This window comes from Oncorhynchus tshawytscha, linkage group LG03, assembly GCF_018296145.1.
Source record: "Oncorhynchus tshawytscha isolate Ot180627B linkage group LG03, Otsh_v2.0, whole genome shotgun sequence".
In the NCBI taxonomy this organism is placed as follows: Eukaryota; Metazoa; Chordata; class Actinopteri; order Salmoniformes; family Salmonidae; genus Oncorhynchus; species Oncorhynchus tshawytscha.
In genome coordinates this window covers 42406480-42420195 of record NC_056431.1, presented here as the reverse complement: position 1 = coordinate 42420195, position 13716 = coordinate 42406480, and the positions used below count along the sequence as shown (strand labels likewise).

The following is a 13716-nucleotide window of genomic DNA, read 5'->3' as shown; positions in this document are numbered from 1 at the left end:
GATTCACATGTGCTTGTATAAACATACAGTATATGTGTACAGTGTAATAAAGTAAAGTGTATAAATTAGATGAGCCATTAGGTTTTTTTCTCAAGCTTCCTGGAAGCATTGCTGTGGAAATTTGGAGGCAAAAGAGGATGAAAGTAATGTGAAACTTTGACTAAGACTAAGTGGTGAAGAGGGATATTAGTTTGAGAAGCATGAGTCATGAGCCTTGCATTCTGCGTGTAACCGATCTAGCTTGCTGCAGCATTACTCACTGAAGTCACACCAGCTTGTGTCACTTTAAAAAGGCCTGACTTACTAGACAGACTGTAATGAAAGGGTTATGAACAGCGTACGTGTAGCAAGTTTGTCCTGTTATAGAATGTCCTTTGAAAGTCCTATGTGTCTGGCAGACTGAGCTGGGTAAAGCATTACTGGAGCAGTTTTGAGGCCAGTTTCTGGTGGGAGTCAATTGGGCAGAGAATTCACATGGTTGGTCTTCAAAGGGCCAGCAGGGGCTGTAATAACTTTGAACAAGGTAGTTTACAATCTTGGACAGAAGAAAGGGATGTAAATCGTTTGGAGATTGCCATGGCAACCGAGCCAGTTATAGTTCTCGAAATCAGGCCCGCAAAGCCTAAACAGGAATCCTCAAAATCCTCTGCTTTTTGACATGCCTCTGTGCACCTATTTAACTTTTAATTAAAATAAAGCCGTTTTGTGAGGAATGCCTAAATTTAATCTAGGCATTGTTCAAGGTAAAGGCCATTTAAAAGTCGGAGCCTTTTCAGTTAACTTTTTCTCATTATTACCAGGGCTTGCTTGGGCTTAATGAACTCCCCAAACAAAGGTATTTTCTTTCTGCCTGGGAAACATTTAATAGGCATTCACTCATTATTATTTCAAAGGCAGGTAGGAAGTCAGCAGATGGGGGTTTCCTGTTGAAAATGTTCTCCTAATGGTATTTTCACCTAGATATGTTCCTTTTCCTAGATGGATTGCATACTTATATTCTCCATTTCTAACATGTTACAGAAGGAGTACAATATAACATAATAATGATACAATGTGTCTGTATCATAATATTGTAAGTGGATAAACTTGTTTAGGATGATGTGAACATCCCCTACTAATGACAGATGAGTGAGGTCTACTTTCCCACTTATTTTGGACATGAACAGACGATCGTAATAATAAACCTGTGGCACAGTATTTGGAGGGACTCCCTCTCCGGCTAGACAAGCAATTGGCAGGCCACCCCTCCTCCTCCCCTCAGCCGCCACTGGCCCTCCTAACCTGCTCCGTAAATTCTCCTAAACCTGCTCCAAAAAGTACATTTTGACAAAATCTGTATCCCTTCTAGACATAACCCTCAATGAGCACGCCTTAGTCACATTACTTGTTTTGCTGGTGACCCCATTCACTGCTGCCCAAACAGATGTCTTATTTTGCCGCCAAATTTCGGTCCCTACGTTTTAAGAGCCGCTTCACACGCACAGAAAGGCTTTTTCTCTCTCTAATTTCTGTCAGATGGTGGCGGAGTTAGGAGTTGAGTCGGGGCTTATACTAAGAGAACTCCTATTCGGGATGACTCACGGGTAAACCATGTGGTAATTATTCTACACTCATTCCTCCCGCTGAGCCACTGAAAACATTACTAGTGAAATTCTCTGTGGAATACAGGTCGTGTGTGTTGACTAAGTTAGTTTGATCTTCCGTCTATCGTCTTCCATACTTCCTGTGTAGGCAGCCTGTTATCCTGAATGGTTATCTGTGGCCTATTCAATATAAATGTTTTAAAGGCCATTTAACTGGATGAATGCTTTACCATTACCCTTTAGGTAAGCCATAAAGGATAAAATGGTAAGGCAGTCTTTTTGCCCTTGAATATAATTTGTGTGTGTGTGTGTGTGTGTGTGTGTGTGTGTGTGTGTGTGTGTGTTGTGTGTGTGTGTGTGTGTGTGTGTGTGTGTGTGTGTGTGTGTGTGTGCGCGTGCGCATGGTGAGTAGGGAGGATTGTTGCTGATGGCCACCCCCCTCTTTTCATTCTAGAGCACTTTTTAGAGTTATTAGAGCAGAACACACACACACACACACACCCTTTTGCTGCTGAGTGCTGAAACACACTCCTCCCTTCCTCCATCCATCCCTCCCTCAACTCCTCACCAATCCCTCTGATTGAACACCTCCACTGGGTGCTTTGCTCTGCTGTTCTGTGTGGTGCCAATTCATTGTTCCTAATAGTTGGATGTAGATTTCTCTGTCAGCGTATTAACTTAGTAATCCAATCGAGTGTGTTAGGCTGGGCTCTGAATGCGGCAGGATGCTGATGAATATTAATGGTGAGCGGCTGCTCCCCGGGGACCCGTAGCCGTGTCTTATGTTTCTGCTGATGCTATTGAAATACAGGAAGAAATCAGCTGATGTGGGTCTCAACCAGCCGTGGGCTGCATGCAAATCACTATTCATGGTGACCCTTTATTAGCTAAAAACCCAGGCAGACAAAGACAGCGGAGGTCGAGAGAGGCATCACGGTAGTCAAAGAGGTCTCAGCGTGTCCCAAATGGCACTCTCTTCCCTATACAGTGCACTACTGGGCCCTGGTCAAGGGCTCTGGACAAATGTAGTGCACTATATAGGGAATAGAGTGCATTTTGGGACACAGACAGAGAGTAGGAATTATTCAAGGGATATGACTGCCGTGCCTGAAACTGAAATTGATGCCAATAAAGAGACGGAGTTTAAGTGTTTGAGATTTTTTCCAGGTGTGTCAAGGTTGTTCTTAAGTGCCGTTAACACGTCAATGCTTTCTGTCTTTTATCACCATGCAGCAACAAGAACAAGACCCAACCAACCTGTATATCTCCAACCTGCCGCTGTCGATGGACGAGCAGGAGCTTGAGACCATGCTCAAGCCCTTTGGCCAGGTCATCTCTACCCGAATACTGAGGGACTCCAATGGGACCAGTAGAGGAGTGGGCTTTGCAAGGTCAGCCACTAGTAGTAGAATGAACTGGAGCCACAACCCAACATTCCTGAATGGCGTTTTTATTCACGTGAAATGAAATTGATAGCCTAAGTACCGGTCCATTTGTGCTATCACGCCAACTCCTTGTCATTCACTGTCGTGCAAAACCAATGTTTGGCTTGGCAAGGATAGCGACAGAGTTTACAAGAGCACATACAGATCAGACTAAAAATGTATTTTCACGTAATCAAAATGCACAACTACATTGCTTGATTAGAGATAGTTATAGCCATTATAGCCATTGTAGCCCAGGAGTTATTGTATTTCCACTTTTCCCCAGAGAGGATGAGTGAACACACTGTGGTGAGCCGTGGATTTTAATGGACAACGAAGAGTTAATGTTTTGAAGTGCCAGTTGAAGATCAGTTTCATTATGACTGGGATGGTGTAATTATAGTGTTAACGTGGGCCTCCTCCTTTCACGCTCACATAACAGGGCACTTGACTGACTAACCTGAAAGGGAGGCCAGGCCCTTGATTCACAAAGCAGAAACACTATCTTTGCTTCATAGGAATGTCTGTCTGTCTATGAGAGGGTGTGTGGTCAAGTCCCTGCCTGCATGCATGTTACCAATGATCCAGAGCAGAGATATATATACTACATTACATTTAGGTCTAGGACCTGCAACCAAGATTAAAGCCCAGGATATTGACCCATTAAAAAAGCATTTATTGGGAAGGTCTGCATTTATATTCCGTCTTAAAAACATAAAGCAGTGTAGGATGCCACCATGAGATTCTGCAGTGTAACTTCTCGTCTCCTGCATATTTCAGGATGGAGTCGACAGAGAAATGTGACTCCGTTATCTCTCACTTCAACGGGAAGTTTATTAAGACACCACCTGGAGTTACTGGTAAGGGACTGATTTCTTAAGAACCAATAATTGTTCACCCTTTCAGCAGCTGCACTGGCTCTCAAGGGTTAGCTCTTTTATTAAACAGCTTCAAATTATAGTAAAAGGTGGATTGCCTATTGGTTCATTGGGATGTGAACCAATAAGGTGAGTGGTCAAGCAGCGGATCTGTGGTCCCTTCAGGAGGCTGGGACTGTGTCCAAAAATGGCATCCTTTTCCTTATATAGTGCACTACTGTTGACCAGGGCCCTAGTGAATCAGGTGCCATGGACCCTCTACTAAGAGGCAGAGTGAAGAGCGGCCTTCTGTGGCTGGAGAACTGCCTTATTTGCCAGTTTAAGCTATTTAATTGGATTAATCGACTGAAATAGTATCTACTGGCCCTGCCGCCTTTTGGAAAGGACAGGGATTACAGGGCCCCAGCTGACAAATGAGATGTCTGTGTTTCTCAGCCGGGCTAAAAAACCACTCCCAGGCTCAGTCAGCTTCCATGAATGACTGTATAGTAACATTTACATTTGAATCATTTAGCAGACGCTCTTATCCAGAGCGACTTACGGGAGCAATTGGGGTTAAGTGCCTTGCTTAAGGGCACATCAACAGTTTTTCCACCTAGTTTACTCAGGGATTCGAACCAGTGAATTTTTGGTTACTGGGCCAAAGCTCTTAACCGCTGGGCTACCTGCCTCCCCAGTAAGCGATTCAGACAGCACCATGCATACTGTAGCAGTGTCTGTGTGATTGTGAAGCCCCTCTCTCTCCCTTTGTCTCTCTCTCTCTCCCTTTCTTTCTTTCTCTCCAGTGCCACCGGAGCCCTTACTGTGTAAGTTTGCTGACGGCGGGCAGAAAAAGAGGCAAAGCCAGTATACATTTTTGCAGAACAGCCGTGCGTGGGCTAGAGACGGCGATGCTAGACTGGTGAGTGCTGCTGCCCTTTCGTTTCAGCATGCATGCTAGATGGAGTGGGATTGCTGCACACGGAAGAGCACATCTATAGGAATGGCGTTTAGATGCGTAAAAATCAGTCTAGTTCCAGTTTTAATAAACCAACGTCAAGGTTAAATCCTATACCTAGAACTCTTTGACAGAGTTATGGGGTATAAGTGCAGTAATCAGTCTACACAGGTGTCAAGGGGAGATTTGTTTAAGGCTAATGTAACTGTGTGTGTGGGTTGCCTCAGGGTATGAGTTATCTGGTCTCATTTTAGCTCTCTTGTTCTTTTCTATGTCCCCAGGCTGGAATGACCCTCACGTACGACACCACCACAGCGGCTATGCAAAACGGGTAAGAGACACCGCAACAAATCCACTGTGTTCATATTGCCTTTTTTTATGTCAATTCAGCATTTTGTTGTTGTTGCCGTACACTGTGAGTAAGGAATCAATCCAATCAAAGTCTTATCATTTTGTGGCGTGTAGGACTCTAGAAACGTTTGAATTTCCCTCTACAGATTTTATGCGTCTCCATACAGCATCGGAAACAGGATGATTGCTCAAACGTCCATGTCTCCATATCTCTCACCTATCTCCACGTACCAGGTTGGCATCTACCTCATTCAATTGATATGGATGGATGGGTTTGCATGGCTTTGAGTAGCATCACTATTCTACACAGCCACAATGCACACTTTCTGTAATTGACCAGGTCTACATGTATGTATTAACCTTTTATGACACTTACCTCAGAGGGCTCTCCTTAGAGGGCTGGGGCTGTGAGAGGTCACTATGGCCTTACTCCCTGGACTGTGTCCCACATGGCAACTTATCCCCTAGTGCACTAATTTTGACCAGGGCCTATAGAGATCTGGTCAAAAGTACTGCACAAGTAGTGCACTTTATAGGGAATAGAGTGCCATTTGGGGCGTATTCTGTAGTGCTGAGCCAAACAGAGAGGCATGTGAGCTCCAGAAATAGCTCTCTCCCTGTGCTTGCCCTGTGCCCTGTGCTGTGCCAGTGTGTTTACAGAGTGTATGTGTGATGTTCCAGGTACAGAATCCCTCCTGGGTTACTCACCAGCCCTACATCATGCAGCACCCAGTAAGCCCAAATAAACAACCTTTCTTGACCCTCTCTTTCACACCCCCTGCTTATTTTCTCATCAACTCCTGTCCTTGTTTTCTTCCCTCACCTTGGAATGTAAATGTTTCTCCTTTCTCTTTTCTTCTCTTTTCTTGTTGGAATGTCTTGCTTTTCCTCTCCTTCTCTTCTCTCATTCCCTTCTCTCCTCTCTCTTCTGTTCTTTATTACTCTGGGCAGGTGTAGATCAGCTGTTTGCAGGTGTTCCCTTTGCTCTATGTTTAGAAAAGAGGAGAACTAGGGAGGTGAAAAGCAGTGTTGTAAAAGTACTACTTAAGTCGTTTTTTGGGGGTATCTGTACTTTACTTTACTATTTATATTTATATATAAACTTTTACTTTTACTTCACTACATTCCCAAAGAAAATAATCTACTTTTAACTCCATACATTTTCCCTGACACCCAAAAGTACATGTTACATTTGGAATACTTAGCAGGACAGGAAAATGGTCTAATTGACAGACTTATCAAGAGAACATCCCAGGTCATCCCTAATGTCTCTGATCTGGCGGACTCACTAAGCACATGCTTCTTTTGTAAATTATGTCTGAGTGTTGGAGTGTGCCACAGGCTATCTGTAAAAAAAAAATGGTGCTGTATGGTTTGCTTAATATTAAAAATTTGAAACGATTTATACTTTTACTTATGATACTTACTATTTTAGTAATGACATTTACTTTTGATACTTAAGTATATTTGAACCCAAATACTTTTAGACTTTTACTCAAGTAGAATTCTACTGGGTGACTTTCACTTTTACTTGAGTCATTTTCTGTTACGGTATCTTTACTTTTTCTCAATGACAATCGGGTACTTTTCATCACTGGTGAAAAATGAAGATGGATGGTAGTGAGGACACACATACAGGATGTGACTGGGCACTCTGGGATTTACTGGTACTAAGGTGTTGAGAGAAATACTAGAACCAGGATGCCTGACTCTCTTGGTGATGCTCACCACTCACCACAGGACAAGTTGGAAGCGCTTCAAACATCTTGTGTTTGATGACTGATTCCATTTAGTAGGGAGATGAGTAATTGTTGTTCTGTGCCATATAGTCGTACCTGCTTTTACAAGGAAATAGTGGTTCCCAGTGGGTGTTTTTCTTACAAGTACTTCCATGTGCCCAAGATTGTCAGTGGCTGCTTCCCAAATGCACCCTCTTCCCTATGTAATGCCTATGCCTCTGGTCAAAAGTTGTGCACTATATACAGAATGGAGTGCCATTTGCATCCAGTGACTTCTATAGTCAGTGTGGCCATAGGATATGAAGTCTGACACACTGAGCTCAGTTGATCTCTCTCTCTCTCGGTCTGAAACCTAAAAGAGGGCATGCCCTTGTGGAATGATACATGATTCAGGAAGGGAAGGGTTTAATCTAGGTATTATTCCAACGTTCTCCAGCTCCACCTATCTGCCCTGACTAGTTCCAGAGACTTAACAGAATGACTGCGTCTCAAATGGCACCCTATTCCCTTTTCAGTGGACTACTTTTGACCAGGTTCCATAGGGCTCTGGTCAAAAGGAGTGCAATACATAGGAATTAGCGTGCCGGTCTGTCCTTCTTTCTCTCTTACACTGTCTCTCACTCCTCTGTTTCTGACATTTTGATCTTGCATGGTATTCGTGGATGTGTGTAGCGTTTATTTGTTATACGTACAAAGAAATATAGGATCCATGAATGTCTGTGTGCCTCTGCTACCGTGCTCTCATCCTCTCACACTCTCTGTCCCAGGGAGCGGTGATATCGCCCTCTATGGACCATACTATGTCACTACAGCCTACATCCATGATGAGCCCTCTCACTCAGCAGATGAGTCATCTCTCCATGGGTAGCACAGGAACGGTGAGAGATCTGGGGTCACAGGGTCAAATACGTCAACTGTGTTCATGTGTTGTATAATTAGAGCGAAAGCCGTATGTATCAAGCATCTCAGAGTAGGAGTGCTGATTTAGGATCAGTTTAGCCTTTTAGATCCTAATAAATAAGATAACATGGACCTGATTCTAGACCAGTGCTCCTACTCTGAGATGCTTACATACGGCCCCAGAAGTACATTTGATGTCGGAATCTGTATTGTATATAGTGCATTTTAGATGGATGTATGCTAACACAGTTCTGTCCTTCCTTGTGCAGTACATGGCTGCAAACTCTATGCAAGGAGCCTATATTCCCCAGTACACACACATGCAGGCCACAAATGTTCCAGTGGAGGTTTGTGATTAACTTACTATTGATGAATCATATTTTATGCTGTCCTGTACCTTAGCTGTACCTATAGAGCCAGTTTCCCAGACACAGATTAGGTCTAGTTCTGGACTCAAAAGTTATGTCAGTGGAGAATCTCCATTAAGAATGATTTTTAGTCCAGGACTAGGTCTGTGAAACTGGCCCATAAGATTTTAGCAATACTTACTACTTGGTTGTTTATAGATGCTAGATTAAAGAGGTAATTCACGTAGATAACACTTCATGTATTTATAGATGGTAAACTGCTTCATTTTCCTTCCAGGACAACAGTCAGCAACAACAGGTGGAGTCATCAAGTGATCATTCCCCTTACACCTACCAACAAACCAAGTAATATGGAGGTACAGTCAGTGTGGGATCTTTTCCTTATGTCATACATGCTGTGCATCTCAAATGGCACCCTATTCCCTATATAGTACACGAGTACAGATAGGGCTCTGGTCAGACTTAGTGCACTACATATGGAATATGGTGCCATTTGAGACCAGGGTCTTCAGCCTAGCCTATATGGTTGTGGGTAAATGTTTTATATTATGAAGTGGCTTGTTTGGATCCTGGATGCTGATTGGTTGATAGCAGGGAGTTATTCACCACAATCCCCAGGTAATGCCTGTTAACAGTTCCATGTCAATTGTCAATGCGCGTCCACTGTGCCACAGCCCAGCCAGGCCGTTCATAAACGTAATCTCCCCTGGCAAAAGGCATTAAGACCTTATGGTCCCATGTGACTCAGTTGGTAGAGCGTAGCGCTTGCAACGCCAGCGTTGTGGGTTTGATTCCCACAGGGAACCAGTACAAAAAATCTATGCACCCCTTACTGTAAATTGCTCTGGAAAAGAGTGTCTGCTAAATGACTAAAATGTAAATTTCCCCATGCGTGTAAGCCTAGCATTAGGTTTGTCTAAACTTTGCTGCCTGCCTCTCTGACATGTGCAACAATGTTGCAATCTCCCCTGTGCCATATGAACATGTCCAAAAGAGACTGACGGCTTCTCTGAGCCAGGCGAATTCATTTATCAGGATCATTAGAGTGGATATATCGATAGAAATGGCAATAGAAACAAAGGTAAAACAAACAAATGCACAGAGTCTGCTGTCATTTCAGCTGCCGGGTGTGATTGTGAGTTAGTATTAGTTGGCTAGCTAGCAAAGCAGAAGTAGCTAGCCTATGTAGCTACATGCCAAAGATTTGTTTGGCATAGGAGCCATTGCAAATAGAATGAATAAAATGAATGGCCTGCCTGTTTGGCTAGCAACTTCACAATCTCAGAACTAACAACTGGCTTTTCTTCAGACTATATCGTCTGGTGGAAGGATGAAAGAAAATGAATTTACTCATTAAAATAACATTTTTAATGAAAACATATTGTTAATCTCTTTTTAATGTTGGAAATCGTCATAGCCTATAAACTCCCCCCCTAAGGGCTGTTTCCCCAGGCCTTTCTCTCCACATTGGGCCTAAGAACAACTCTTAGTCGGGGGTTATTCGCAACGATAATCCCCAGGTTCTCATGCCTTATTGCTTAATGATCGGTTTTCAAATTCTGATTGACCAAACAGCAAGTTACAAGTGACCAAATCGGGGTTTGTGTGTGTTCAGACAGCAGTAAATTGCTGACATGGCTAGTTGTCATAGTAATGACGGTTGTGTGCGCAGTGGTGCAGGCTAATTAGAGGTGGCACTCGTGCTTCCTATCACTCAAGAGGTTAGCAAGCTAACGTAACAACAATGCCTGCCATGGTCGTTTCCCAGTTTCTTTGAATGTTCAAAATCATAGTGTAAGAACACTTTTAAAGCCTCATAGGATAAGATGATACAACTTTCAAAATGAGTACTTTGGCTAGCCACACCAGTCAACTAGCTAGCTAGGTAGCTGTTTAGCTCTCTAGCATGTTCACTAATTTGTTTGTAAACAATTAACAAACAAGTTCTCTGCCACATGTTCTTGTCAAACTGTCAACAGAGTAGCTAGTGAGCAACACGATATGCCAAATAACAGTCTAAAAACCACTTGAGGGCAAGTACATCACATTTGACCGTTCAGACACAAGTCGCAAGGCCAGGAATCAGATTTGTTTCTGATTTCAAATGACCTACCAAGGTTTGAAATGTGGCTTGAAATATGGGATTCCATGTGCTTTTTGGCTGTTCAGACTGCAGGAAAAAGAACAGACTCGAATCGGATATGCAAACAAATAGGATTTAAGTCACTTCAAACTGCAAATGTGCACAAGGCTTTAGTACCAGAGTGTACAATCATTTGACTGTCTTGGTTGTGTCCTCAGGTGTGGTAGGAGCCCAGAAGACAGAGTGGGATGACAGTTGAAACAATCATGGCTGCTTCTGGTGATGGATTGTGCGTTAAGGATTTATCCCCATTTTGTACAGAATTCTGCAATGATTTACTTTTGTTTGTGATAAGAAAAACAAGTGAGACAATTTTGGTATGTCCCATGAGGTGCAAATAAGTGATTAATTTCATCAAAGGATTCAAATTCTCTCTAAAAAAACAAGAAAAAGTAGTTGTATTTTACTAAAGAAAGAATGTTTATTTTTTACCAAGAATTGTCACATGGATGCAAGAACCTATAGAGGATCATGTGACTTGTTGTTTATGGTGCATGATAGTAAAGATGTCTTTTGTTAATATTTTTTTATAATTTTAATTGAGTTTTTCCTCTTATTTTGTACTGAAATAGAATTTTCTGAAGTTTTATTATTTATCTTGAAAATGATGTTTTGTGCTTGCTGTGTGAGTGTTGCTATGGTGACGTGTTAAATGTTTCTTATTGTAAAGTGATTTATCGTAGTGGTCTAGATTGATCTTTCCATCTAGACTACAGTAGCTGTATAGGCAATCTCCTAGGCTAGAAATGAGGAAGTCATGGTGAGAGCTATTGCCTTGTAAATCAGTGAAATAGGGCTTTTCCTTTGGATATAGCAAAAATAAATCTGCTGTGTTTAAATGTTCTTGCTTTTCCCCTCTGAAAATGAATCTAAAGTAGAAGTTTTTGAGAATTTTTTTTAGAGTGAAATTACCCTCTAAATCTGATGATGTTTTAATAGAATGTAATGTTTGTATAATCACAGGGCCTTAAATGTCTCTGGTTGTTTGAATGTGCTAGAAATTCTGTTGAATTATCACATTTTGAATCTTGCCTTTTTTTGATTACTTGGTGTTGTAGATTAGCCTAAAATTAGCTTCTAGGGGTGGGGATGGAATGTGGTTGTGTCTTTTTGGGGGATTTTGTTCTTTTTCACTTTCAGTTGAAATGCAAAGAGGCAAACTTCGATTTATCAAAGCCTTCCAGTGCAACTTACGGCAAACGTTTAATGGAGTTTTAGTGGGGAAAAACTGAGATGAATATGTAGATATTATTGCACCCAGCTCTTTGATAGGAAACAAACAAGCTCGGCACTTTCAATTATGATTTACTTCACCAAAGAACTGTGAGCTAGTAAATTGAGGAAATAGTTTAATTTCTCTTTCTAACCAGGATGTAATTGACTTTTTGCCAGACTAGATTGCAGTTTGGAGAATGTGCCTTTTTTGTACATTTACATTCAGTTGTCATACGTTTTATGGGAAAATATGGACACAAACAAGCATGAAGGACGATTTGGATCCAACAAGTGCCACACACTGATTTTGTCACTACAGAAAAATGGAAAATGCAACGTTATAAAATGAATTGAACCAGGAAAGAAGACAGTTTGAAACTATGAAATTTCAAAAATACAATAATAATTTGTTTTAACATTGTGCAACAGAATGTTATTGCTAAAGTTTGATAATTTTTTTTATCATAGTAGATTTGAACAGGCTTTATGATTAAGTTGTCTTCCAGAAGCCTGTGTTCTGGCCAATAGATGGTATGTTCTGGCCTGATGGTTGCACAGACCGACCAGTTATCTACCTCAGAGTTTACTTTCTCCTCTGTATTGAGCCGGGTTAGCAGGTCCAGCCCGCCCTTCCAGACCAAACGCCATGCTCAGGAGCTGGCAATATACACTTGTTTTCTTTCAGGTTGTTTTTAATACTTTTTGATTTTCTTCACAATAATTGTTTTATTTTTTATGACGTATTATTATAATCATTCGGAGGAAAATTGTGCGTTGAGCGTGTTTTAGTTGTGTTCAGAAATTCAGTTTCATAGTTTCAAAAGTAGAACTGCTGCTTTCATCACAATTCCAGATTCCAGAGGCTAATAAAAGTGGTTGAAGATAAATAAAAGCTGAAAGTTGTGGTATTTCCTGGATCTGTGCTCCTGAGAACATCATTGTTGCTTTGTCAGAGTCCAGACAGACTTGCAGCAGCATTTCCTCTGAAGTCAGCTTAAGTTGAGTTACCAAAGTAAAGGGCCATTGTGACTATACTTGAGATTTCTGTGAAACGCCTGAGACTGATAACTAATACTGTTGAATTCTTGTGAGGGTTATGCTGCTAGTAATGTCTGAACCAAGTGCCAAACTGCGTCTGGGTCAAGAGTTGGAAGGGTGCATAAAGAAGGAAAAGCTCATTTAATTAACCATCATGTTAAACAGTCATTCAGTTATATTGAAAAGTAGTAATTTATGAAGAGAGAAGTTTTGTACAGATTGTTTGAAGAAACAAAAGATTTTCATAGAGATATCTATATGAGAGTAAATACTATAATATTTTTTTTTTTGACATGTGCCACACATTTGCCAGTGGTAACTTGTATGTCCAGTTTATGAAAACTTTCCTCTATATTTTTGTTTTGTAGAGTTTGTTAAAGCCAAAAATATTTTTTTCAGTACATTGTTACTTAAGCGTTATTTCTGTTCATTTCTTCGAATTTAAAAAAAATAAAAACTTCCATTGGAATTGTTCTGTGTTTTGACTTTCTGGTTGGTGTAAGAGAGGAGAGGTGGTATTATATTGATCTCTGACTGTTGTATTTCCCTGGATTCTTCCCCATAGTAAACATACACCCTCAGAGCTGAGACAATTGCTTATGAAGAGCTTGTTCATTTCCTAGCAACATGACAAAAAAATATATAATTATAAATTACCATCCTTTACGTTATAGGATCTCTATGCCAAAAACAGTCCAGGCTGAATTCCCCGAAGTAATTGTCTTTGGATGTAAAATATTGTTTCACTGTCTTTGCCTCCCTCTTTCTTGCTGATCAACACCCCACCCAATCAGTCCACTGTGGAGTCTGTATTGGAGGTACTTCATTTGACCAATGGGAGCTGCTCCTGCTCTATACAAACATACATTTTGAGAGTTACATGTATCAGTAACAATTGGAAGACAAATTAAAGGATATATTGAAAACATATGACTTTGAAGATTTAAATAAACAGTTTTATTAGCTTATTTTCTTTTATTTCCTTACAGTGAAATGTGTCAAGACCAGAAAAATTTGAAGCATATCAGAAAACTAGCATATCTTTGAAAAGGGAATTATATATTAACCTTTTATTTTTGTCTCTTTTTGTAAATGATACCCTTGACCTCTGTTTCCACAGATAAGGTGCTGAAGGAAAAC

General features: G+C 41.1%; 1 protein-coding gene across 8 annotated transcripts in view; it reads left to right on the top strand.

The window, feature by feature from the left end:
- The window catches only part of LOC112235968 (RNA-binding motif, single-stranded-interacting protein 1), a 46929-nt gene extending 35028 nt beyond the window's left edge, over positions 1–11901 (top strand). For 6 of the 8 annotated variants that reach the window (XM_024404567.2, XM_024404576.2, XM_024404582.2 and 3 more), the window contains 10 exons: positions 2817–2974; positions 3788–3867; positions 4671–4786; positions 5104–5153; positions 5320–5407; positions 5855–5905; positions 7680–7790; positions 8082–8159; positions 8458–8536; positions 10482–11901. In XM_024404567.2, coding sequence (XP_024260335.1) covers positions 2817–2974; positions 3788–3867; positions 4671–4786; positions 5104–5153; positions 5320–5407; positions 5855–5905; positions 7680–7790; positions 8082–8159; positions 8458–8529 — 804 coding nt within the window. In that variant the 3' untranslated portion in view covers positions 8530–8536; positions 10482–11901. The remainder of the gene's footprint in view (positions 1–2816; positions 2975–3787; positions 3868–4670; positions 4787–5103; positions 5154–5319; positions 5408–5854; positions 5906–7679; positions 7791–8081; positions 8160–8457; positions 8537–10481) is intronic. The other 2 variants (XM_024404553.2, XM_024404546.2) reach the window with 1 other exon arrangement.
- Positions 11902–13716: the final 1815 nt, after the last annotated feature.